This window comes from Eleutherodactylus coqui, chromosome 2 (assembly GCF_035609145.1).
Source record: "Eleutherodactylus coqui strain aEleCoq1 chromosome 2, aEleCoq1.hap1, whole genome shotgun sequence".
Lineage (NCBI taxonomy): Eukaryota > Metazoa > Chordata > Amphibia > Anura > Eleutherodactylidae > Eleutherodactylus > Eleutherodactylus coqui.
In genome coordinates, this window is record NC_089838.1 from 51,898,835 (window position 1) to 51,925,804 (window position 26,970).

The 26,970-nt window shown below is 47.1% G+C and overlaps 1 protein-coding gene across 7 annotated transcripts in view; it reads right to left on the bottom strand.

The window, feature by feature from the left end:
- Positions 1–26,970, bottom strand: part of RAD52 (RAD52 homolog, DNA repair protein) — a 68,279-nt gene that overhangs the window by 32,151 nt on the left and 9,158 nt on the right. For all 7 annotated transcript variants that reach the window (XM_066590939.1, XM_066590938.1, XM_066590937.1 and 4 more), the window contains exons 2-4: positions 10,218–10,311; positions 8,354–8,455; positions 1,693–1,786 (exon numbers count right to left, since the gene is read on the bottom strand). In XM_066590939.1, the coding sequence (XP_066447036.1) occupies positions 1,693–1,786; positions 8,354–8,455; positions 10,218–10,298 (277 nt within the window). In that variant the 5' untranslated portion in view covers positions 10,299–10,311. The remainder of the gene's footprint in view (positions 1–1,692; positions 1,787–8,353; positions 8,456–10,217; positions 10,312–26,970) is intronic.

Genomic DNA, 26,970 nt, shown 5'->3' on the forward strand with positions numbered 1-26,970 from the left:
GCAGAATAAGCGATCTCTGGTTTTCTATATGGGTTTATGGATGTCAAAATGTTTGGGACATAAACCGGGGAGTTCTCTTTCTTTTCTTCTCTCCTTCAAACCCTTTGCTGGTTCTTTCATTTTTTTAGGAGTAGCCTGGTGGGCCTGTGCCCCCCCCCCCCCCCCCCCCTCCTTCTGATTGTAATAGTTATGGGATTGAAACCTATCCTCGGTTGGGTTGGATGGGTAGGGTGGGAAGGGAAGTTGGTGTTAGTCACATCATACACGCTGATCAGTCAGGATTTATGCCAGGCAAGAGTACAACTATGAATGTCAGAAGACTTTTTACTAACCCCGTGCTGTCTCATTCCAACTGAGGGAAGAGTACCTTGGTCTTTATTGATCAGGCTAAGGCCTTTGACTCGGTAGAGTGGAGGTATCTGTGGGAAGTTATGGCTTGTTTTGTGTTCGGGACAACCTTTATTAAGTGGGTACAAGTGCTGAATCATTTTCCGGTGGCCTGGTTGCGGACAAACACCCAAATATGTAAGCAGTTTTCCCATTGTAGGGGGACGCGTCATGGCTGTTCTCTTTGCTGTCGCGATTGAGCAGCTTGCAATACAGATCCGAGTGTCAACGGCGGTCACAGGGTTCCAATTGAGAACTTACGAAGAGCGGGTGGCATTGTACGCGGATGATACTCTTCAGAGCAGGGGGTTGGACCCGATGACCCTGGAGGTTCCTTTCAACTGTCCCATTCTATCGCTTCTGTTTTTGCATGACCCAAAATCCTCTTTAGCCTCAGCGCTCTCAATTTTTAACATTTACGGAGAGTATTCTGGAGTAAGGGTTAACTGGGATAAAACTTGGCTGTTGGCAGTCGAGGTCCATGCAGCATCACTAGCCCTCCCTGCCCCCCTGGAGTGGAGAGATAGCGTCACCTATTTTGGAAAAGTGGTACGGAGATCTACTGACCATTTTTACACAGATAATTTTGCTCCACCTTTAGACTGGGCAAGAAACATGGCAACGCGATGGGCTTCACTCCCATTGACCCTAGTTGGTCGTATAAACCTAATTAAAATGAAGTTATTACCCAAATTTTTGTATATTTTAGAACGCCCCTATCCTGATCCATAAAAGATTCTTTACAGTTCTCCGTAAAACACTCCTTCACATATTATGAAGAGGCTCCACCCCAAGAATCAAGTTGGAAACTCTCTGCCTGCCCACAAATGGAGGGGGGTTGGCCCTTCCCCATTTCTACTGCTACTACCTGGCTAGTCAATTGGTATGTGTGGGGTGGTGGCTGTCGTCTACCGACTATAACCCAGTGGTCTTTTCTCTATTGGTAGTTGTGACTCGCATGGACAATATGTATACACAATATTGGTACTGGAGCTGTGGGTTTAGTTTATAGTTGTTGTTCTATTTGCTACGATTCCCCAGGCTGGAGTCTTGGTCTCCTTTATTATAATGGCCAAAGTTGTTTAAAAAAAAAGAAAAAAAGAAAAAGGGGGGATTATAAACTATAAAGGGAGTAAGAAAACTGTAATGTTTTCATATTGTGAAGTATTCTTGATGAGTCTCCCTTGTTCTGTATTGTGATGTATGAAATGCCCAATAAATGTTTCTTAAAAAAAAGAAAAAAAACAAACAGGCTTGGTCCTGAATGGGTTAATCATCTACAGCTGCAGCCATACAGAGGCTTACCGACATTTTGCTGAGTTACAGAATGTGACCATCCGTTGTATCCAAACATTTCATTGGCCAAGCTAATCACCCGATGCCCTTCTATGTAACAAACCTGAAAAAGTGAAAATAGATTTGTTTTTCACATCTTTGACAACTGCACACGTAAATCATCTTACTGCGCCGTTTGCTCGTTATTACAGGGCTCTTTTACACTGAACGATTATTATTCAGATTCTCGCTGATCACGACAATCTGAATAATTGTTCAGTATAAATGCCAGCAGCAACTGGACAACGAATGATATTTGTTCTTCATTCAGGTTCCGCATGCATAAAAATCAAACAAAGATCGGCCTGTGTGAACAGGGAGTCATTCATCCATGAAGGATTGCATGTTTACTGTGAAAGGAGGCGGGTGGTCGGAGCAATCTGCAGCCGGCTCCATCTCGCTTCACTGAGCAATCCTCGCTCCTGTGTGAAAGCACAGGGACAATTATTGCTAGGACGACTGTCTTGAAATTATTGCTAGGACGACTGTCACGCTGAAGCACCTGAGAGTGATTCCGTGTAAAAGGACCCCTATTAGTGGAGTTATTGAACAACTGGTCAAACACAAACCTCAGGGTGGACAGAGGTGCTGATGGCGGTTTTTGTTGCACACATTTTTCAACGTTTTAGAAAAAAGTGGATTATACCCACCTGATAATCAGGTTTCCAGTAGTCTCCACGACAGCACCAATGAGATTGCCTCCTCCTGGTAGGACAGGAACATACTGAGAGGTTAAAAGCTCCCCCCCTTCCCCACTTTCCTCAGTGGATTCTAACGAATTGCCGGGGCAGGAGCTAAACTTAAATTTCTTCCCCTAACCGGGGTTTTTTTATTTTTAAATTTATTATTTTATTTTTCTAGGGCGGGAAAGGTACGGGTGCTGTCGTGGAGACTACTGGAAACCTGATTATCAGGTGGGTATAATCCACTTTTTCCCCCAGTCGTCTCCACAACAGCACCAATGAGACGTACCAACTAAAGTTTATTAGGGTGGGATCGCTGCCGAGAGGACTTTGCGGCCGAAGGCCATGTCCTCGTCCTGCTGCACTTTTACCCTATAGTGTTTAGTAAACGTGTGGGGTTTTTTCCAGACTGCGGCCTTGCAAATTTGCTCGACCGAGGCTGAACTGTGTTCGGCCCATGAGGACGCTACTGCCCTTGTGGAATGGGCTTTAAGCGCTAACGGGATCTCCTTCCCGAGGGCTTTATAGGATTCTATGATGGCCAGGCGGATCCACCTGGCTATGGAACTTTTCGCTGCTTTGCTACCCTTATTTGGGCCACTGAACTGGACGAACAGGTTGTCGTCCCGCCTCCAGTGGCTCGTTGTATCTATGTAGGTTAGGACTGCTCTCCTAACGTCCAGGCAGCTTAGGGTTCTTTCCTCCTCGTTTTTTGGGTTGCTGAAGAATGAGGGGATTATTATATCCTGGGACCTATGAAAATCTGACACTACTTTCGGCATAAAGGCCGGGTCTGTTTTAAATATTAGTTTGGTGTCTGCAATTTTCATAAGCGGGTGGCGGATGGACAAGGCCTGTAGTTCGCTAACCCGTCTTGCGGATGTAATGGCTACTAGGAAGATGGTCTTGATTGTCAGCATTCTTATAGGTAGCGCCTTGATCGGTTCGAATGGTACCGCTGTCATAGCCCCTAGAACCCAATTAAGGTTCCAGTCTGGGAACAGGTTTATGGGCCTAGGGCGTAATCTAGCTGCTGCTGTTAGGAACCTGTGGACCCATCTATCGTCTGCGAATTTTGTGTCGCAGATAGCGCTAAGGGCTGAAACTTGGACTTTTAGGGTGCTCGGGGAGAGGCCCATCTCTAAGCCCTCCTGCAGGAATTCTAAGATTAGCGGAGTGTCGGGGATAGAATCCCCGCGATCCCTTCCCTGTCTCCATGAGGAAAACTTTCTCCAGACCTTCTGGTAGATCAGGTGGGTCGTCTTTTTCCTACTGGACATTAGGGTTTCTACTACTTTCTCTGAGAATCCTTTCTTTCTTAGCGAGGATTCCTCAAGAGCCATGCCGTTAAATGGAGTTTGTCTAGGCCGGGGTGGTTCAGTGGCCCCTGCGATAGAAGATCCGTCCAGGTAGGCAAGGTGACTGGGTCCTGGACGCTCAGTGTTGTCAGAAGACCGAACCAGCTTCTTTTCGGCCAGAAGGGGGTCACTAGGATTAGCGTGCATCCCTGGGTTCTGAAGTGCTGTAAAACCCTTGGGATTAGTGGTATGGGAGGAAAGGCGTAGGCCAGTCCTTGTCCCCAGTCCTGGCCTAGGGCGTCTACCGCTATCGGACGATCTCCTGGCCGGAGGGAGAAAAAGTTGCCTACTTTTGTGTTCTCCCTGGTTGCGAAGAGGTCCAACTGTGGGGTCCCCCACCGGTTGGTTAAGATTCTGAATGCCTCTGGGGAGAGGGACCACTCTCCTGGGTCTATCTGCTTCCTGCTGAGGAAGTCTGCTTTTCCATTTAGTGTCCCCTTTAAGTGGGTTGCCGTGATCGAGAGGATCCGGCCCTCCGCCCAGTGAAAGATTTTCTGTGCGATGCTTTGCAGTGGGGGAGATCTTGTGCCCCCTTGGTGTCGTATGTGAGCGACCGCGGTGACATTGTCTGACAGTATTTTTATGTGATGGTTCTGTAGCGAGTTGCCCAACTGCTGTAGAACCTGCCAAACTGCCTGTAGTTCTCTGAAATTTGAGGATTGTTCTTTTATCCTCTGAGGCCAGGGACCCTGAAAGAATTGGTTCCCCACATGCGCTCCCCATCCACAGGCGCTTGCGTTTGTTGTGATGTGGATGGCTGGGTTTTGTAGCCAGTGAACCCCTCTCCGCAGGTTCTCTGGGGATGTCCACCAACGCAGGGATGTTTTTGCTCTGTTTGGGATGTACATCCTTGCCCCTAACGAGGACTGCCTTTTGTCCCACGAGGATAGGACTACGGCCTGTAGGGCTCTGGTGTGGGCCTGGGCCCATGCTACTCCTGGGATGCATGATGTCAAGCTCCCCAGGAGAGACATTGCCTCCCGAATTGTGCAGAATCGTCTTCGTAGGAAGGTTTTGACTATTCTGCGGATTTTTTGTATTCTCTCCTCGGGTAGGTAGGAGCATTGCGATTCTGAGTCGAGAGTTATTCCCAGAAACGTCTTCTGCTTGCCGGGATCTAGGCTGGATTTTTCCCAGTTTATAATCCATCCCAATGATTGGAGAAGTTGTAGCACTGTCTCCAGATGTTTGGTTAGGAGTTTTTTGGACTCTGCTATTAATAGAATATCGTCCAGGTACGGTACTACTAGGATCGATTTTTCTCTCAGGTGGGCGGCTACCTCCGCCATAATCTTGGTAAAGATTCTGGGAGCTGAGGATATCCCGAAGGGCAGGCATCTGAACTGGTGGTGCTCTATTCTTCCGCCCATGTCCACTGCGAACCGCAGGTATTTCTGTGAATCTTTGTGGATCGGGATGTGAAAATAAGCGTCCTTTAGATCGATGGACGCCATGTAGGCTCCTCTGGGGATCAACTTTATTGTCGAGGAGATGGTTTCCATTTTGAATCTCCTGTATCGGACGCAGGTGTTCAGGTCTTTCAGGTTTATTATCGTCCGGTGTTTCCCGCCGGGTTTTTTTACTAAAAAGAGCCTGGAGTAATAGCCCTGGGTTTCCTCGTTTCGCGGTACGGGAGATATTGCGTTTAACCGTTGCAAGTCGCGCACGCTTTGCCCTAGTAAATGTAGCTGTTTTTTTGGGGCTCGCGTGGTAATAAATTTCCTTCTGGGGATGGACACCAGCTCTATCTGGTATCCGTACTGTAGGATCTTTGGGATCCATGGGCCCCCGCAGATTGCGGCCCATTGATCCACAAAGCTCCCCAGCCTTGCCCCTACGGGGATGGCGTCAGGGTCTTTGCTTCGGCTCCCCCTGGTGGGGGTTGAAGAGGATATTCCTTCCTCTGCCCCCCTTGGGGTAACTCCAGCGGCCTGTCTTGCCCTTGCCTCGGTAGGCCTCGGGCTGCTGCATTGGGGCCCAGGGAAAGGTCTTCACTCTCTGTGGTTTTTCCTCAGGGAACCCTTTTTTCCTGTCGGCCGCCTTCTCTAGAATTTTATCTAGGTCCGGTCCGAATAGAAATTGGCCGTAGAATGGGAGGGCACACAATTTGTTTTTCGAGGCCAGGTCGCCTGACCATGACCTCAGCCATAACACCCTTCTGGCTGAGTTAGAGCGGGCTGTGGCTTTTGCTGAGAGTTTGACGGTCTCGGCCGCGGCGTCCGCTAGGAAGTTAGTGGCCATGCGCAAGATGGGAAGGGAGTTAAGGATCTGATCCCTCGGCGTTTTGTTGGTCAGATGTAGTTCCAGCTGCTCTAACCATACCCCCAGGGTCCGCGCCACGCAAGTGGCTGCGATCCCTGGCCTAAGGATGTTTGCCGCTGCCTCCCATGATTTCTTTAGGAGTCCCTCTGCTTTGCGATCTATGGGGTCTTTTAGCTGTGCGGCATCCTCAAAGGGAAGAGTCGTCCTCTTGGCTACCTTGGCCACCGGGACGTCTACTTTAGGTATTTCGTCCCAGCTTGCGCAAGCTTCCTCCTCCAGGGGGTATCTCCTTTTTACGCCTCGAGCGGAGTAGGAACCTGCGTCTGGTTTATTCCACTCTCTCTGAATTATTTTAGAGATGTTTTTGTGGACCGGGAAGGTATGTTTGCGCCTCTCCCCAAGTCCACTGAATATCTCATCCTGTCGGGTCCGCGGCTCTCTGGGCTGTTCTATTTTTAACGTAGCCCTAACTGATTTAATTAGTTCCGTCAACTCATCTTGATGGAACAAATATTTCCTGTAGTCCTCCTCCTCTTGCTCTGATCCGATGGAATTCTCGGAATCAGAAGGCTCCTCGGGAACATATGCCTTTCTTTGGCGTTTCGCTGGCGGTGCCGGCAGTGACGTTAGAGCTGATTGAACCTCTTCCTTCACCAGCTTTCTAACGTCATCCAGGAATCCCCCCGATTCCTCTCTGACTAGCCTAGCCACGCATGCCTTGCATAGAGGCCTCTGATACGTGGCTGGCAGTCTCGTCCCGCATTCCACGCATTTTCGCAGTTTTGTTCTGGGGGGGATGTCTTTTTTATCCCCCTGACAAACAAAGCATTTTTGCGGGTAAACATGCAATTTTTCCATATACAACATACTGGATATTTGCATTGTATTTTTGCCGCACTGGCTACTTACGGCCGCTGAGGCTGAGGTTTCAGCTGTCTCTGGGGCTGGAGCACTCATCTTTATACCAGTGCTGCAGACACCCTGCGACCTGTGATGCTGGTGTTCTGGCTTCTCTCAGGTTCCTATTTGAATTTTCGCGCTCCTGCGCTAAGCCCCGCCCCCTCCGCTCCTAATGCAGACGCGATGACGTCATCGCGCCGGACGTGAGATGCGGCGCCCCGCCCCCTGCCGTCAAAGGGCTTCCTGGAGCGCCGTGCTGTAATTTCTGCCGGAGGACGAGGGGGACTGAGGCTCCCGCTTTGAACCCCCCATGGGCCGCCGCGGGAGGAACCTGGCCCGGGGGTTACCACCCTGATGTGGCGTCCCGGGAGTCGTCTGGCTGCGAAGGGATGACAGGGTGAGCCACTGCCTTCCGATCCGCCTGTATACTTTCGCTGGCTTCTCCACCAGCTCCTCTCATAGATCCTGCCTCCTGGCAGGACAGGAAGACACTGAGGAAAGTGGGGAAGGGGGGGAGCTTTTAACCTCTCAGTATGTTCCTGTCCTACCAGGAGGAGGCAATCTCATTGGTGCTGTCGTGGAGACGACTGGGGGAAATCTCTGTACGGAATATTGATGACAGGGCACATTATCATGCTAGATCCTCACCACGCTGTGGCAAAACAAATGAATACTGACCATTACCCCCATCTCTGAACAAATAGAGACAGAGACAAAATGTGATGTTTAAGCCACAATGTACGTTCCAGGACTGAAGAAGGAAACATGTAGCTTGGTATCACTTATGCAGTAAAATACTGGCCACCACCAAAAGTTAAGAAATACACACAGCTGCATGTTAGTTGACATTATCAGGGTATTCACATTATGATCACGATAGGAATACTACTTAGTATGTCCTGCCTGAGCAACTTAGACTTTGCTGGTTCCATAACTCCTACAAAATTGAATGGGAGTAATGTAGAAAAACAACGTAGTACAGCGAGCTACACTGTAACTTGGGAGATGAAGAAACAGCGTAGCTCATTGTGATATGCAGTTTGCATTGCCACCTTTACTTCTATGGAAGATATGGAAACAGCATAAGACAGCCTACTCAGCTGTTTCTGTAAACAACCACCACATATAGTAGGTCCAGGATCTTGAGATAGGTGTGAGTTCCAGAGATGGCATATCCTGTGTATATATCATAATAGTCCCAGATGGGAATACCCCTTCAAAGGCTGTACCTGTGTATCACAATTAAATGATGTCCAGTCTGTTGCTTTTCACCTGTTGAAAAACTACAACTCCCAGTCTGTAGCTGTTAGTGCATGGTGGGACTTGTAGTTTTGCAACAGCAGAAGTACCACAAGATACAGATCACTGAACTTCACTAGCCACTAGGATTAATAATTGCTGTTTTATGAGACCATCATCATTACCCACCTTCTGTCCACCTCCTGCCTGCCTACTACTAATGTATTCTGGTCCAAGCTTCTGGCGCAGGGCATTCTGGATGGCCTGATATTCCTCAGCGGTGTATTGATGCTGCCAAAAATAAAAACAAAAAATGTTTATGCATGTGCATCTATCTATATTATACAGACACACTCTGTTCGTCAAAAAATATATACATCTATAGATACACACTGTGCAGTGTGTATATAATGCAAACACACACGCACGCACGCACGCACGCACGCGCGCTGCATAGTACAACTTTTCCTCTCATGTATATACACTTTGCCAAAAACAATCCACCCGCAAAAGAAGTTGTCGTTTTGCTCCAAAACCTGACATGTAGTTCTCAGGCAGATATGCAAATGATGAGAGTTGCGGTAATTGGTTGAGTGGTTTTGTCACCTGTGGCCCTAAAAGTGGTTCCCCCTTGGGCTATAAAAAGGGTTTTAGAAGCTCCTTGTGTGTAGTGACCTCTTCTTCCGCTTGTGTAGAATTTGTTGACCACTAGACGCCTCTACGACCCAGAGAAGAGATTTCACCCTGTTACCAGAGTCTGAAAGGGGCGCATTATTGGGATGTGAGAAGCTGGATGGTCGTAGCGATGAATTGTCCCCCACTGGGCTGTTCTGTCCAGACTGTTAGTGAGTGTTGGGACAAGTGTATTCGCAAGGGACCGGACTCAGCACGCCCCTGACAGACCACCAGTATAGAGGATCGTTTGATAATCAGACAAGCATGAGCAGCTCTAACTGTTTCGTTGTCCGCCATCCAGACAGGTGGCATCATTGTTATACCCCTGTCTCTGTCAGAACCATTTCCAGGCCCTTGGCTGAAGGACATTTGGTCTCCTGGCCCCCATTACGTGTACGTCCTTTGACACCCACTGTCGCCTGCGTTTACAGCGGTTCGAAACTGGACGCTACAGAGGGGAACCGGGTTGTCTTTAGCGATAAATCCAGGTTAAGTTTGGGCGCTGACGGCGGCCGCGTTCGTGTCTGGAGACTTAGGGGTGAGCACCTCAATCCTGCCTTTGCTTTGTAGCGGCACACTGCCCCCTGTTGGTGTGATAGTCTCGGGGGCTATCCCATACAACAGTCGGTCACCCCAGGTAGTGGTAAGAGGGACAATGACAGCTTAGCAATTCTGTTCAGAGTCCAGTGGGCGCGCTAGCCATAGACTTGTATGGGAGAGCATTCGCATGGGACTCTGAAAACAGGCACATTTTTCACATAACTTAGTTTATGGTGCTGTAGGGAGGTGACAAGTTCTTCTTAACCTACGAAGTGTAAAGATAACGTTTGCTACATCTGTACATATATTATACACACACACACATATATATATATTATATATACATACATACATACATACATACATACATACATACACACACGTACACAGTGTACCTGATCAACAGATTAACAAGAAGAAATCAATGGACACCCAAGCTGTGGCTCTCCAGATAGTACTAAACTACAACTTCCAGCCTACAGTAGGGTATTCTGGGAGTTGTAGTTTTGTACCAGCTGGAAAGCCACAGCTTTGGAGACTACTGGAATACGTCTGTGAAATATGTAGTGCTTTCATGAATGGAAACTGTGCATACTCCTGTGTATTGCATTTTTCACATGCAAAAAAAGTAAGCCCCATTGATTTCATGTGTAAATACGCAGTGAATATACATGTATCATGTGCATTAATGCGCTCCATTGACTTTAATGGAGAATACAAATCAATGGGGTTTCAGTTAACTGTATTACGTGTGTAATATGGAGAGCAAATACGCCCATGTGAATGAAGCCTAGGGTATTGCTTCAATATCAGATTTGAAAAAGGAACGTCTTCCTACCTGTCCGAAACCTGGAGGTCCACTGCCGCTAGGTCCCCTTTCCCCTGGTTTCACCATGCCTCCTGATGGACTCGCAGACATAGTCACTCTCTAGCTGAAAACAGAGATCACCAACAACTATAATTACGGCACAAACGAGAAAAAGTTCTAACTATGAACCAGGATAAAGAAATATGAAAAGAGGGCAAAACAGTAATGATCAGAGGACTGCAGCGTCCAGCGGAATCACTCATAAGGGCATTATAAATACATAAATATATGATATCATATAGAGGTATTATGTACACCTGCTGTATTATATAGAGGTATAATAAGGGTTTATATAGGTTTTAAAAAATATTTTTCCATGACAAAATCTTGATTTTCAATGACACTCATGGAACTTGAAATACATGAGATCAAAGGTTTAGGCCGATTTCACATGGGCAACAAAATCGCACAACTTTTTCGCTCTATGACTGCTACAATTCGCATGTATGTGAAGCCAATGCTTTCCAATGGGTTCTTTCACATTAGTGATGTTTTGTAGACTGCTATATTGCGAGAATACAAAATCGCGGCAGGCTCTATACAGCCGTGATTTGCTATGTTTTGTAGCCCATGTTTCCTTTTGGACCTTTCCTCTGTGTTGTAAATCCTACTGTAAAAGCCCTAAAATAAGCTCAAGCTGCATTAAAATCCCCCCAAAAAACAATACATCACCTAAAAGGCGCTGTCAGCTCCACCATGCGTTTCCTCGGCAGCTCTAGCAGACTTGCCTGTAGTTTTCTGTTAGCGCTTCATGGTTTGGAGGTCAAAATCCCCACCTCCAGGATGCGCTGGCTGGCTGTGATTGGTTCTCGAGCGCCGTGGCTTAGCCAATCACTGCAGTGCTCCATGAGCAAAGCACAGCCATGGCATTGAATGGCTGTGATTGGTTCATCAAGTGCTGCAGCGATTGGCTGAGCTGCGGCGCTCGAGAACCAATCACAGCCAGCGCTTCCTGGAGGTGGGGATTTTGAACCGCCAAACCATGGAGCGCTAACAGAAAACTACAAGCAAGTCTGCTGGAGCTTTTGTTTGATGCAGCCAGGGCTTATACTTTAAGCCCCCAAAGAAATCCCAGCAAAAGAGCGCTACATAGTCCGATTCTCTGCTAAGTCAAGCTATTTCCAGTTAAATCTTTTTTTTTTTAATATAAAGTCCCCAACCATGAGAGGCCGGTTGAAAACCAAACTTCAATGCACTTTAAAATCTAAAATATGTTTTGTATTTTTAAGACTGTGATTGAGATTCCTGTGTTAGGGCGCCCACCCACTGGCGTTTGCGATTTCCGTGCGTTAAAAACGCCGCGTTTTCCCCGCGTTTTTTGCCGCGTTTTCGCGGCGTTTCCATTAATTTCCATTGACTTTCATGGGTGCATTAGGAGAAAAATAAGGACACATATGCAACTGACAGTTCCTATGTTAAAAAACGCCACGCAACGCAACGCAAAACGCCAGTGGGTGGGAGTACATTCAATTCTAATTGCACTTGAGAAAAAACGCAAAACGCAGAGAAACGCAAATCGCCAGTGGGTGGGCGCCCTTAGACTGGGTTCACACAGGGCAGATTTGCAGCGGTTTTGCTGCGGATTGCCGCTGCATATCCGCACTGCGGCAAAACCGTTGCGTTTGCAGTGCAATGCAGCACAAATGAGATTTGCCAAAAAGCTGTTCTCACAGGGCGGATTTTTTCCGCACAGCTGCAGTGCGGAAATGCAACTGCGTCACGGTTTTAAAAGATGCATGTTCATTCTTTGGTCTTTTCCGCAGCCCTTTTATGTCCATAGACTTTATGGACGCAGCCAAAACCGCACCAAATACCCGACAAAAAGTAAAAAAGCGCTGCGGAAAAAAGCGAAAATCCGCAGCAAAATCCGCAAGCCCAAATTAACCTTTGAAGCGGTTTTGCCACAGAAGCAGTTCTTCTGCGGCAAATCCGCAATGGAAAAACCGCGGCAAATCTGCCTTGTGTGAACCCAGCCTTACTTTACTTATGTTTATCACAAACCATTTTTTTTATTCCTTTGGCCTATAGTGTTACCCCTTAATGACGCGGCCCTTTTATTTATTTATTTTCAATTTTAGTTTTTTCCTCCCCCCTTTTAAAAAAACGTAACTCCTTTATTTATCCATAGACGCTGCTGTATGAGGGCTTGTTTTTTGAGGGATGAGTTCTATTTTTCAATGGTGCCATTTACTGTACCATATGATGTACTGAAATACTTTAAAAAAAATGTATGTAAAATGAACTTAAAAAAACTACATTCCGCCATCTTTCAGTGCGTCTTGTTTCTATGGCGCACAAACTGCAACAAAAATGACATAACTTTATTCTATGGGTCAGTACGATTACTACGATACCAAACTTGTAGGTTTTTTTTGCTGTACTACTTTTTTTTTCAAAGACATTTAATTTTTAAAAATTATTTTCTGCCGCCATCTTCTGCGCGCAATAACTTTTTTATTTTTCTGTCAACGTAGATTCGCAAACCTTCCATCCTCTGATACTGGAAAAGATACAAGACTATCTGTTGTGATACCTGTACTTAATCTAAGTCTTGATCAAACCTCTATCATAGGAATAAAAATCTGGGAAGAAATGCGTAACTAGAAATAAATTTGCTCCCACCACAATCCTAGTTTCACGAAGTAACGACAGCTACCGCACTATTGTAGAAATACATGGCCCCTCTTTAGACACTAGAAGGGTATGAAAAATTAAGAGAGTGGCTACAGTCGTTTCCCTCTTGATTAAGGTCAATATACTGACAAACCTAGAGGGTTATCTGTAGTGCCCTATTTTTTGTTTTATGTTTTTTAATACAAGTTATTCAATAAAAAGAAGTTATTTTAAACTATGTCTAAACTGTGAAGGGTCAACGTAGTTGAGCAAGGGCTCATTTTTGGCGGGACGTCTGTAGTTTATGTTGGTACCATTTTTGAATACATATGACTTTTTGATCACTTTTTATTCCATTTTTTCTGGGAGACAGGGCGACTGAAAAAGTACATTTTTGACATTCTTTATTTTCTTTTTCGGACGACGTTCACCGTGCGGGATAAATAATGTACTACTTTCATAGACTGGACTTTTACGGACGCAGCAATACCAAACATATATTTTTGTATTATGACTTATTATAGATAATAAAAGGGGGGCGATTTAAACTTTTATTCCTTTTTTTTTTTTTTTTTACAATTAATAACACTTTATTGATCTTATTTTAACTTTTTTCTTTTAGTCCTCCTGGGGGACCACAACATGCGATACTTTGATCGCTCCTGCAGTATGATGTAATGCCATAGCATTACGTCATACTGCAATCGGATAGGCAGTCTATCAAGCCACCCCACGGGGACGGCTTGATAGGCAGTCTGCTAAGGCAGCCCTGGGGCCTTTCAGAAGGACCCCGGCTGCCATGACACCCGTACGGCTCCCTGCGATCTCACGCGGGGAGGGGGGAAAACCGTATGGGAGATTCCGAATGGAGATTTCACAACGAAATCTAACCTTGTGCCGGCCTGTGACTCCACCCACATGCCTGTTCTGATGCACTGAGGGTATTCCAGCTGGCACGCTGCCGCACATGCGCAGTGCAGGGGAAGACGCAATGACCCGGAATCGCAGCGATTTTGAAATTGACATTTTGGAATCGCCGCGAAACGAACAGTTTCCATTGACTGCAATGGAAGCTGCCTGTGCGGGGCCTGCACTAGAATAGACATACTGCGATTTTCCCCCGCGAGCAGAAAATCGCAGTTGATTTTTGCTCATGGGCACAAAAGGAGTGAATTTCTTAGCAAAAATTCCTTTTTTCCGAGTCATCATGACGGCATACTGGAGGTTGCCCTCTGACCTTGTAGGGACAGGAAGCAAGGGACTTAAAAGGTTCCTCCTGCCTCCCATTCTCCAGTGTCTTCCAAATTACTTACATGGACTTGTCTCGATTTATCAGGAAAGAATTTTTATTTGCTCCAAAACAAAAAGGAAATAGTTAGTCTCAAACACAGATTAGAGGGGTCTCTTACCCGAACAAAAATTATTCATGCCATAAATTCGCATGTACAATATAAACGAAAGTCTCTGGGTGTCCATATATGTCTATACCTGCCCATATATGCGTTTTTGTTTTTTGTTGTTTTTTTTGGGGGGGGGGGGGGGGGGGGAAATAACGTGCCGTCATGATGACTCGGAAAAAAGGAATTTTCGGTAAGAAATTCACTCCTTTTCCCCTGCGTCATCATGACGGCATTCTGGAGTTATACCAGATTACTTCTTAGGGGGGGACTATCGTGCGCAAGACCTTCCTCCCGAACGACAGGTCCGAGGAGAGGTCAGTATTCAACCTGTAATGTTTGGTAAATGTATGTAGGTTGGACCATGTGGCCGCCCTGCATATTTGATCCGGCGTAGCCATGGCCCTCTCGGCCCAGGAGCAGGATACTGCTCTGGTTGAATGGGCCTTAAGTCCTTCCGGGATTTGTCTGTCGCTGGAAGAGTAGGCCTGCTGGATTGTAGTTTTTATCCAGCGGCTAATGGACCTCCTAGAAGCCGCTCTTCCTCTGCCCGGCCCCTGAAATTGAACAAAGATGATCAGTATTTCTGAAGGAGGATGTCTGTTCTAAATAACACAGGATGGCCCTTTTTACGTCCAAGCTGTGGTACTCTCTCTCTCTATCGTTTTTGGGGTCCTGACAGAATGATGGAAGGATGATTTCCTGCTGCGTATGGAACTTCGAGGCTACTTTAGGCAAGAAGAAGGGATCCATCTTTAGAATGATTCTATCCTCCAGAATTAGCAAGTACGGTGTCTTACATGAAAGGGCCTGGATCTCACTAACCCGTCTGTCGTGATCGCGACTAAAAATATGGTTTTCAGGGTAAGCATTTTTATTGATATCTGGTCGATAGGCTCAAAGGGGGACCTACAGAGGCTTTGGAGTACCAAGTTTAAGTCCCATGGGGGTACTGTACTACGACATACTGGTCTCATCCTCTCTGCTGCCTTCATGAATCTACGAATTAGCCTATGTTCGGCCAGTGGTTGGTCCAGAATGTCCGAGAAGGCCAATACCTGCACCTTAAGGGTCCCTGGCCTTAAGTTTTTATCCAGGCCCTCCTGGAGAAAGTCCAAAATCTCTGCCACCAAGGTGTCAAGGTTGGAGACTTCTGACCCCCTCCAGGAAGAGAACCTCTTCCATATCTTATTATAGATAGCGGATGTCACGGGTTTGCGGCACTGGCGCAGAGTTGATATGACTCTGGCGGACAGACCTTGTCTCAGCAGTATCTGCTCCTCAACATCCAAGCTGTCAGGTGCAGCCGCTGCACGTTGGGGCACAGTACTGGGCCCTGCGATAGGAGGTCCTCTCTGGCTGGAAGCCGGATTGGATCCGCGATGGCCAGGTCTAGGAGCAGGGGGAACCATGCTCGCGTTTCCCAGTACGGGGCGACCAGTATGATGGTTGTGTGACTTTGCCAGATCTTCTGTAGGACCCTTGGTATAAGGGGTATGGGAGAGAAGGCGTAGGCCAGCCCGAAGTCCCAGTTCTGGGAAAAGGTGTCCATCCCCACGGAGAAATAAGCGGGGCATTTTGTATTTAGACCGCTCGCAAAGAGATCCGCTTGCGGTCTGCCCCAAGCTTCTATAATGTGCTGGAACACTTCCTGGTTCAAGGACCATTCTCCTGGGTCCAGGTGTCTTCTGTTGAGATAGTCGGCTGTTGTATTCTGGGACCCCTTGAGGTGGACTGCTGTCAGAGACCGGACCGTGGCTTCGGAAAATCCGGGCTGTCAACTTCAGTAGTTGGAAATTCCTGGTGCCTCCCTGGTGGCGAATAAGGGAGACTGCAGTCACGTTATCTGAGAAGATTTTTATGTGCTTGCCCCGTAGGGTATCCTGTGCCCTGTGGAGTGCTTCCCAGATGGCCCTTAGTTCCCTGAAATCTGAGGACTGGGTTCTAATCCTTGGGCCCCATTCCCCTTGCAACAGGCAGTGTTCTATTTGTGCTCCCCAGCCAAGTTGGCTCGCATCGGTAACTACGGAAATAAAGGGTTCCGCCACCCACGGGGATTCCGCGTTTAAATTATGGGATAACTGCCACCAGTGAAGGGAGCGGGTGACCGCTAGTGATAGGGGCATTCTGGTATCTAAGGAAGTCGTTGCTCCGTCCCAATAGCCCAGGACAGCCTTCTGAAGTATTCTGGAATGCGTCTGGGCCCAAGGAATGATCTGAATGCATGATGTCATGAGTCCTAGGAGTCTCATTCCGTCTCTTACCGTTATTTGTCTCTTTTGTCTGTATTTATGGATTGCCTGCTTGAGGCTCTCCCTCCTAGGTGGTGGCAAGGATAGGGTCTGTGATTCTGAATCTATCCAGACCCCCAGGAATATCTTGCGGGTTTCGGGAAGGAGGCTGGACTTCTGAAAATTTATGACCCAGCCTAGCCTCTGAAATAAGGTGATGGCCCATGCTGTATCTTCCTTAAGGGCCTTGGGTTAAGGTCCTATTAGTAGGAAGTCATCCAGGTATGGAATAATATTAACACCCGATGCCTGCAGGTGCGCGACCATCTCTGCCACAATCTTTGAAAAGAGCTGAGGATATGCCGAACGGTAGGCACTGAAACTGAAATAGGCGGCTTTCTATCTCGATCGCGAACCGCAGATATTTATGGTGTTCTGGTAGGATCGGAACGTGGTAGTACGCATCCTTTAGGTCCACCGTGCACATGTAGTCCTCTTACTAGGTTTACTGCCGATCTGATGGTTTCTATTTTAAATTTTTTGTAAATGATGTGCCTGTTCAGGCCCTTTAGGTTAAGAATCATCCGGTGGGCGCTACTCGGTTTTTTGATGAGGAAGAGGGGGGCATAGTAGCCTAATCCCTGCTCTATTGTGGGGACCTGAACTATGGCCCCCATATGTAGGAGGTTAGCGATCTCCCTTCTGAAGATGTCCTGGAGAGCGGGGGATCGCGTAGGGGTGACCAAAAATTTGTTCGGGGGCCGAACAAAAAACTCTATCCTGTACCCCTGAGATAGAAGCTGGAGCGCCCATGGGTTATTCGTAATGCGCTGCCACTCCTGACCGAACTTTAGAAGTCTACCCCCCACCTGGGACTCATCTACGGGGGAAGTGACTTCTCTTGTCTTACCCCTGCCGCCCTTGGGGTAGGACCAGCGACCCGGCTTCCCTTTGGCCCGGTAGGGTCTGAAGGATGGTTGTCGTCTGGGGGGTAACCCGGATCTTGGCTGATCTGGAAACCCATGGGTCCTATCGGTGGCTTTCTTGGGAATCTCTTCCAAGTCCGCGCCGAAAACGTACCGGCCTTGAAAGGGAATGTTGCATAGTTTGCTTTTGGACGCGGCATCTCCCTTCCAGTTTTTCAGCCAGATTGCCCGCCTGGCCATGTTGGACAAAGCTTCGTTCCTGGCCGCTAGTCTCATTGACTCCGCGGACGCATCTGCCAGGAAGCCTGTGGCCAGCTTCAGTAGGGGTATGCACTCCTGTATCTGTTCCCTGGGTGCTCTCTGCTTGACCTGATTGTCGAGCTCGCTCAGCCAGAGAACCATCGACCTTGCGACAGATGTAGCGGCGATATTTGATTCCAGGGTATAAGTCGCCGTCTGCCATACCCGCTTCATTAGGACATCTACCTTATTGTCCATCGGATCCTTAGGATGTGACGAGTCCTCAAAGGGGAGCGCTGTTTTCGTTCGGCTCCCTGGAGGGAGCCCTCTTGCATGTCCCTGTAGGGACAGGAAGCACTGGAGAATGGGAGGCAGGAGGAGCCTTTTAAGTCTCTTGCTTCCTGTCCCTACAAGGTCAGAGTATGCCGTCATGATGACGCCAGGGAAAAAGAGGATTTTAGACTTACCAAGAAACTTCACTTGTCCCATTCATTGGGGGAACACAGCCAAGACCGTGGGGTATAGCTACTGCCACTAGGAGACGATACTAAGTAAAAAAAAGTTAGCTTCTTCTGCTAGCTATACCCCTTTCTACCGACACCAGGCTAATCAGTTTGTATGCCAGCAGTAGCAGCAGCTATGCAGGTTATGCAGAAAAACGATAATCAATAACATGACACAGCCATTACAACTGTATTCAACACAGCACCTTGTGCAACTTGCAACAACCAAGCTTTCAACAGGACCTTACATGTGGCATCCTACCACAACCTGGGTGGGTGCTGTGTCCCCGAATAAACAAGAAAGAGATTTTACGGTGAGTCAAAAGTCCTTTTTTCTTGCCCGTGTCATTGAGGGACACAGCCAAGACCACATGACATTCCATAAGCAGTCCCTCGGGGGCGGGATAAATTAAGGATGCATGCAGTCAGTTTAAAGCCGTCTGTAAGACTCTTCGACTGAAAGGGGCTGAACTGGAATATGGTTTTCTCCAGCAGGTTTCGGGGTATTTTGTAGCTTCCAAATTGTATAGTGTGCACACATCATCGACCAGATCAGACACAAGCTATCAGTCTCATATCCAAAATGGCTCTGGGCAGAAACACCCAGACAGCCCCTTTTATTGCAAGACATAACACCTGCCCTTTAATGGGCGTGCAACAGATTACATCAGTAACATATAAGATTCTCATTTGTCGGATCATATAGAATCTCCCACCTCTCTGCCCACCCTTCCTCAAGTCTTGATGTAGCGTGGACTTTGTCCTAGCTGAAGGCATTTCTGTGTGCGTGTCAACTCATTGTTTAACTAATTTCAGTGTGGGGGGGTGGAAGAGGGCTAGGAAAACACTCAGTATTGGACAAGTATACATATAACACTATGACCTTTAACTCTTAGAGGCTGGTTGTGCAACTTTATGTACTCAGCTAACATTACACCACACATCCTTCACCATCCCATTGTCTAGCAAATACCATGATGAGATTGTGTGGCCATTACCCTCCACTAAGTTAAAAGTCATTACAATAGCATAATACATTTGGTTTATACAAATCAATAGACATTTTATACTGACTAATCATCATGCCTATCACAGGGCATCCGCTGAGGTAAAGGTATGCAGTCGATTGGACTTTGAAAAAAAAAGTGTGCAGAGACGTCCAAGTAGCTGCCCTGCACACTTGTGTAGCGGAAGCACCATTGCGTAGCGCCCATGAAGCACCCACTGCTCTAGCAGAGTGTGCTGTCACCCTATAAGGGGGGCTCCTGTCTTTGGTGTGGTAGGCCTCCACCACCGCCGAACAGATCCAGCGAGAGATGACCACCCTGGAGGTCGCAAGACCTCGTCTCGGACCATCAGGAATCACAAATGAGGAGTCAGAGCGTCGGAACGATACGGTCTGCTCCAGGTAAACCCGTAGAGCGCGCACCAAATCTAGTTCGTGCAGCACCCATTCTCTCGGGTGAACCGCAAAAGGGCAGAATGTCAGCAAAACTATGTCTTCATTGAGATGGAAGGCCGATACCACCTTGGGTAGGAAAGATGAGACTGGACGCAATGACACCTTATCTTGGTGGAACATTGTGAACGGTGGCTTTGCCGACAACGCTGCTAACTCGGACACCCGACGGATGGAGGTTACCACTACTAGGAGGGCAACCTTCCAGGTTAATTGCCGTGCTGGTACCTTCCTCAGGGGCTCGACCGGATGAGCCTGCAAGGCGTCCCAGCACAATGTTCAGGTACCAAGGTGGTACCAGAGAAAGGAACAGAGGAGCAGCATGCGCGACTCCCTGTCGGAAGGTACGCACTGCCGACCTCGATACCAGAGGTCGCTGCAAAAGAATGGTCAACGCCCAGACTTGTCCCTTGAGGGTGCGTGGATGCGGATCATGGAAGGCTTCTGCTCTCCGTATGGCAGCGTCCTAATGCCCTGTACACCAGTTGGGCATAGGCCTCAGTGAAACGCAAGGCCTGGCCTTCTCCTGGTGTGGCCGGACCAACCGCACACTAACATGGGGGACCCGAGCAGGCGGGCGGCACCGCCACCACCTATGCCCATCCGCCGCCAGCCAGGAGAGAGAAAAAACGCCGGACCCGCCACAAGTAAGGGTTAGGCCCTGGGGACGTGCAAGGCCAGGAGTGGCCTCCCCTGACAGTGCAGCAACCGAGCGCGCACCAACAGGGGGACCCGGACAGGCGGGAAGGATGCCGCAGTCCCGACCGGAGTATCCGAGCAGGCCACCGCTCCCTTTCCTATGGAAGCAGTACCCAGCCAACATGGAGACAGGGATGGCGTGCCGTGCCATCTATTCGGCCGGAAAGCGCCATTCCCAGGACAACAGGAGAGGGGCCCGACCGGAGTCAGACTCGGCTGGGAAAAACACACAGGAACCAGAGCGCGACCAAAAAACTACCTGTCGCCCAGGGGCGACCAAAGAACACTACCTGTTTCCCAGAGGCGACCAACAAAACAGCTTCAGCAGGTCCCTAGGAGCAAACAGACTGCACAGCGGTGGGCACGCAAAACACTGCAAAACAAAATAAACCGCGCATACTCACTTCTTTTCCGAGGTAGGGTGGCTGCCCAACTGCAGCAGAGTCCTTCCTCACAGTCGCCTGCCTTTAACAAGGGAGGGGATGCCAGACTGAAGAAAACCGTTAGGGCTCTATGGCTGGCGGGTCACATCTTGGCTCAAGCCAGAATGTGCCTCCTTTTCTTCTGAGGGACCGGGCCACAACAGAAAGGTAAGTCTCCTTTCTGTTTGCCTCCCTGTTATTCCCCTGTAGGAAAAAAAGAATAAAAAATTGCCTCTGTAGTGAGACCGTCTGCCTCCTACGGACACTAAGCTAAAACTGGTGTCGGCTAGCAGGAGGAGCTAACACTTTTTTTTGCTTAGTGTCGCCTACTAGTGGCAGTAGCTATATCCCACGGTCTTGGCTGTGTTCCCCAATGAAACGAGTGAGAATTTGCTGCGGGATCCGGAAGCGAACGCCTGCTCTGGATCCCACAGTGCATAAAACACACAAGAATCTCAGAAATTATTATTATCTAATAAATGATTTTCTTTTAAACAACAGATCAGATACAAACAGAGATTACACCTGCAACAGATAAAAAGTTAATAGACTGTCAAGTTCATAGCTTTTAGCGGCATGAAACACTGCCTCCGGCATGAAAGGTCATATACTGTGTATTTAGTACACGGTATATACATTTTGAAACAGAGTTTTACGAGGGACACTTAAAAAATCTGTAATGTTTAAGAGAACTCTTGTTCTACCAGTAGTTAACCTAAACATTACAGAATCTAGACCAACACTACAACAGAATTAAATTAATTATTTTAACAGGACTTTACTCTCAGATAGAAGACAACTTGGAATATTTTGACAAACCAGCTTCTTTGATTCTGTCTATCACCCAACCATCCTCCCACCCTTAGCGTATGAACTGCAGTCAATTAACTTAAATACAAGAAAAAGTAATCTCTCAGTGATACGGGTGAGAAAAGCACCAATTCGACTCTTAAGGCCCATTTAGACACAACGATTATCGTTAGATTATCACTCAAAATTCGTTACAGCGATAAAAGTGAGCGATAGTTTTGCTTTTAACGATGGACGTTTTTAACCTATCTGTCTAAATGGGGCTTGAAACAAATATCCATGACAAAATCAGAAAAGTCCATGACGCGTATGAACCCTGATAATATACAAGTGCTATATTATAGAGGTATAATGTACATATATATTATACCTCTATAATATAGAGATACGCATACAGAGTCTCTTGAAAAAGACTCTGTACGAGTTGAAACGTTGCTGCCCCATTTTTATGGATTAAATAAAAACAACAGCCTTTTGGAAGACCTGTGGTGCTGCTCCGTTTTTCTACAATCACTTGATATAGAAAATCGTAACAGACGGAATAACATCCAAATTAGGGGCCTGAGCGAAGAAGTGGAGCCAGCACGGCTGGAACGTTGGGCCAAAAAATGCTTCGGTGACCTTCTCGGGAGACCCGCCGACATTCCTATAGAAGTTGATCGTATACACAGATCCCTGGGTCCCAAAAGCGCAGACCCTGCCCGGCCCCGTGATGTCGTATGCAGGATACACTTTTTTAAAGAAAAGGAGGATTTGCTAAGGAGAATCAGAGAGGGTGGCCCCATCACATGGGGCAACGCCCTCCTAGTACTCTCGGACCTCTCGAGAAGAACCCTCCAGCTCCGTAGAGCTCTCAGACCCATATGAAATGCCTTAAAGGAAAAGAACATTCCTTATCGTTCGGGATACCTTTTTCATTTGCAGGCTGGCAGAGACGGCAACACAGCAATATTCAGGGGACTTGGGGACCTCCCAAAGTTCTTGGCCAAGTTTGAACTACCGATGATATCGAATGACTGAGAATTGCCGCTCCAGACCCGCTTCCCCCAAGAGAGGAATGGCACGTGGCCGGATTGGCTGGAAAACACTAACTCTTGGGGTGACTAACTACTCTCATGATATACCTGCCTGTTACCTGTCTTCCTGGGCCGACAATGTCATTTTATCCCAGGTTGTCTGCGGATGCCTCCTGAAATGCTGTCGATGCAGATATACCCTTACTAGGGTTCATTTCCATGAGTCGGAGTTTGGGGTGAGGTGAAACCCTGAGTCTCAGTTCCAACTAGGCCAGCAATACCAGATGTTGCATCAACAAAGGTTACTTACCCTTGTAGCTCTGGCTGCTACACGATTTCTTTCCTTTTTGGGGCGGACCTGCCGTGGACTCGGGTCCCGCCCCAATCATAAGGCGAAAACTGCTTTATTTCTCCTTTCTTTTTCTCTTGTCCACATTAATATCTAATTGATACATGTGCTGACTTTCTCCTTTCCGTCTCCCCCTTCTCTGGCTTTCTATCTCCTTCCTCTGACTTCTGTCCTCCTGTCCACCATCGTGGGAATCCGCAGCGATTGATCCATTCCCCAAAAAAGGGAATCAATGGCATCGTTAACAATAAGCTCATACAATGCTAGAGGCCTCAATAGCCCAGGAAAAAGGAACAAAATCTTAGATGGGTTCCATAAGAAGCGTGTCATGATGGTTCTTTTCCAAGAAACTCATTTCATCTCTGCAAATACCCCCAGCTGCCATAACCGATATTATCCTTTTTGGTACTATGCCTCCCACCCCAACCGCAAAGTTTGTGGGGTGTCTATCACTTTCCATAGATCAATAAATCCACAGGCCCTGGTGATCGAGAGGGATGTGGGAGGGGGGGGGGGGGGGGGGGAATACATTTTCCTAAAATTAAAATGGTCTGATGAGGTGTATACTATGGCTAACTTCTACTTCCCCAACCAGGAACAGGTCTCCTTTGGTTCCAGAGTTCTCCGGAGACTGGCAGAGTTCTCAGAAAACACAACCATCATTGCCGGAGGAGACTTCAACGTGGCATTGGACCCACACCTGGATACCTCTTCTGGTCACTCCTCTGTTCCACACTCAGCCATTCGCAGGCTTAGAAGAACTCTGGTGAGTCTCCACCTTGTTGATCTGCGGAGAACCCTCAACCAAGGATTATAGTTACCACTCGCAGGTCCACAACTCATACAGCAGGATTGACTACATTTTGGTTTAGCATAGACTCCTAGATGGCAATCCAAAATCCTCATTAGCCAATTTCATATAGACTGATCACGCCCCCGTGTATGGGGAACTGAGACCTAGGAGACAGGACTTTAGGAGGTATAACTGGAAGCTAAATGACAACTTACTCAGATACCAGATAGGTATGACCGACTTGTCCAGGACTATCACAGTCTTCCTTGAGCCCCATGAGTCTGACCCCACTCCAGCTCCGATTAAATGGGAGGCGCTAAAATGCTCCATGAGGGGGGTCTTTTTATTACACGGCTCGAGAATCAAGAAAGAAAGGTCCCTAAAGCTAAAACAACTACTGCAGACTCTCGAGCTAAGAGAGACTGCAAATAAAGCAAAAAGATCAGACGCACTGTTAATGGAAATTACTAATATTAGACACGAGATACTTCCTATTTTAGACCAAAACACCTTACATCTGAGGGGCAGATTCTGGGCGGGGTGCTATGAATACGACAACAAAAGCGGGAGGTGGCTTGCTAGAGCCCTGCACCCCTGGGTTTCCTAGGCAAATATCTTTTCCATAAACTCCCTAACTGGGAAAGTTGTTCATGCCCCTGGAGAGATACTAGAGGCTTTTGGGACATATTATGCTAAGCTTTTATAGCATCCCACGCCTGGAGGAGTCGAAATTTCTCACTCAACAAGACAACATCCAGCAATACCTACAACAACATATCACTAGAACCGTTCCGAATGACAAAGGGATCTTGAAGGTGATCTCACTCCTTCAGAACTATCTCAGGTTATGAAGGATCTGAAAGTAGGAAAAAACCCCGGACCTGCCGGGTTTACTCCAAGGTTCTACAAGAAGTGCGGCGGACAGGTGGCAGAGCTCATGTTAGCTGCGTTCAAGGCGGTCTCCCGAGGATGTCCCTTCCCTCCATAGGCATTACAGGCTCACATTGTAGTGATCTTGAAACCAGGGAAGGGCCATTTTTCTTGCAGTAGCTATAGACCCATCTCCCTTATCAACAGCGACCTCAAAATATTCTCCAAGATCCTGGCTAATAGATTGAACAATCATATTCCCCACCTCATTCACACAGACCAAGCCGAGTTTGCTCTGGGCGGGAAAGCCCGAGACAACACGAGAAAAACATCTTCCCTGATCAACAAGGCTCGAAGGTCTACTATCCCACTGTGACTGCTTGCTGTAGATGCAGAAAAGGCCTTTGACAGGGTGAATTGGAATTTTCTAGAGGCAGTGTTGAGGGGAGTGGGGCTGGGCCCAAGGGTCCTTTCCTGGATAATGGCCCCGTACGGATCCCCCTCCGCTCGTATCAGAGTTAATGGGCTTCTTTCAGAGTCCTTTGAGATCAAAAACGGCATCAGACAAGGCTGCCCCTTCTTGCCAATTCTATACATCATGGTGATGGAGCCTTTGGCTGATGCCCTTTGAAGCAACCCTGATATACAGGGCATGAGGGATCGCGATAGGGATCACAAACTATCCATATTTGCGGACGACCTATTGCTCTATGTCTCGAACCCTAGGATTAGCTAATCAGGAATAATGTTGGAATAATCCAGATACGGGAAACTCAGTAATTTCAAAATGAACACGCAAAAATCCTGAATCCTTAATATTAATCTGCCACTTCCCGAAGTCAATGAACTACGAGAGAGTTTCCCTTTCCAATGCAGAGAGAAGTCTCTAAAATATCTGGGGGTATACAAATACCAGCTGACCCCTCTTCGACCTTCCAACTAAACTATAAAACACCTCTGTGAAGTCAGCACCCCATCTTTCAAAAAAGTTAATTTTTTCATAAGTTCTGGATGCACCCCAAAGATTTCTAGAGTTTCCAATTAATTTTAAAAATAATTCTAGCGAATTAAGCAAAAAAGAAATCAACAAATGTATCTCTGGAGTGCTAACTTCCAAAAATGATATTACTAAATCAATGAGAACTTTGTAAATATGGGTTCTAGAGCTTCGAGCATTAAGAGTTTTCTTCAGAACTCTTGAGGTGCTACCCAGAACACTTATAAAATCGCGGGATTTCCCCAAAAATTTTTTTTACACATAACTGAAATTTTTTGATCCGGCATCTAAAAATCTGCAAGAACGTTGTAACTATGGGTTCTAGAGCTTTGAGCATTGAGTTTTCTTCAGAACTGTTGAGGTGCTACCCAGAACTCTTATAAAATCGCAGGATTTCCCCATAAATGTTTTACACATAATAACTGTAATTTTTTGATCCGGCATCTAAAAACCAGCGATAACATTGTAAATATTGGTTCTAGAACTTCGAGCATTAAGAGTTTTCTTCAGAACTCTTGAGGTGCTACCCAGAACTGTTATAAAATCGAGGGATTTCCCAAAAATTTATTTACACATAATAACTGAAATTTTTTGATTTGGCATCTGAAAATCAGCAAGAACATTGTAAATATGGGTTCTAGAGCTTCGAGCATTAAGAGTTTTCTTCAGAACTCTTGAGGTGTTACCCAGAACTCTTATAAAATCCCGGGATTTCCCCAAATTTTTTTTTACACATAACTGAAATTTTTGGATCCGGCATCTAAAAATCAGCAAGAACATTGTAAATATTGGTTCTAGAGCTTCGAGCATTAAGAGTTTTCTTCAGAACTCTTGAAGTGCCACCCAGAACTCTTATAAAATCGCGGGATTTCCCCCAAAATTTTTTACACGTAATAACTAGAGATGAGCGAGCGTACTCGGAAAAGCACTACTCGCTCGAGTAATTTGCTTTATCCGAGTATCGCTGTGCTCGTCCCTGAAGATTCGGGTGCCGGCACGGAGCGGGGAGCTGCAGGGGAGAGCGGGGAGGAACGGAGGGGAGATCTTTCTCTCCCTCTCTCCCGCCCGCTCTCCCCTGCTCCCCGCTGCGACTCACCTGTCAGCCGCAGCGGCACCCGAATCTTCAGGGACGAGCACAGCGATACTCGGATAAAGCAAATTACTCGAGCGAGTAGTGCTTTTCCGAGTACGCTCGCTCATCTCTAGTAATAACTGAAATTTTTCAATCCGGCATCTGAAAATCAGCGAGAACATTGTAAATATGGGTTTTACAGCTTTGAGCATTGAGAGTTTTCTTCAGAACTCTCGAAGGTGCTACCCAGAACTCATAAAATCGTGAGATTTCCCCCCAAATTTTTTTACACATAATAACTGAAATTTTTTGATCCGGCATCTAAA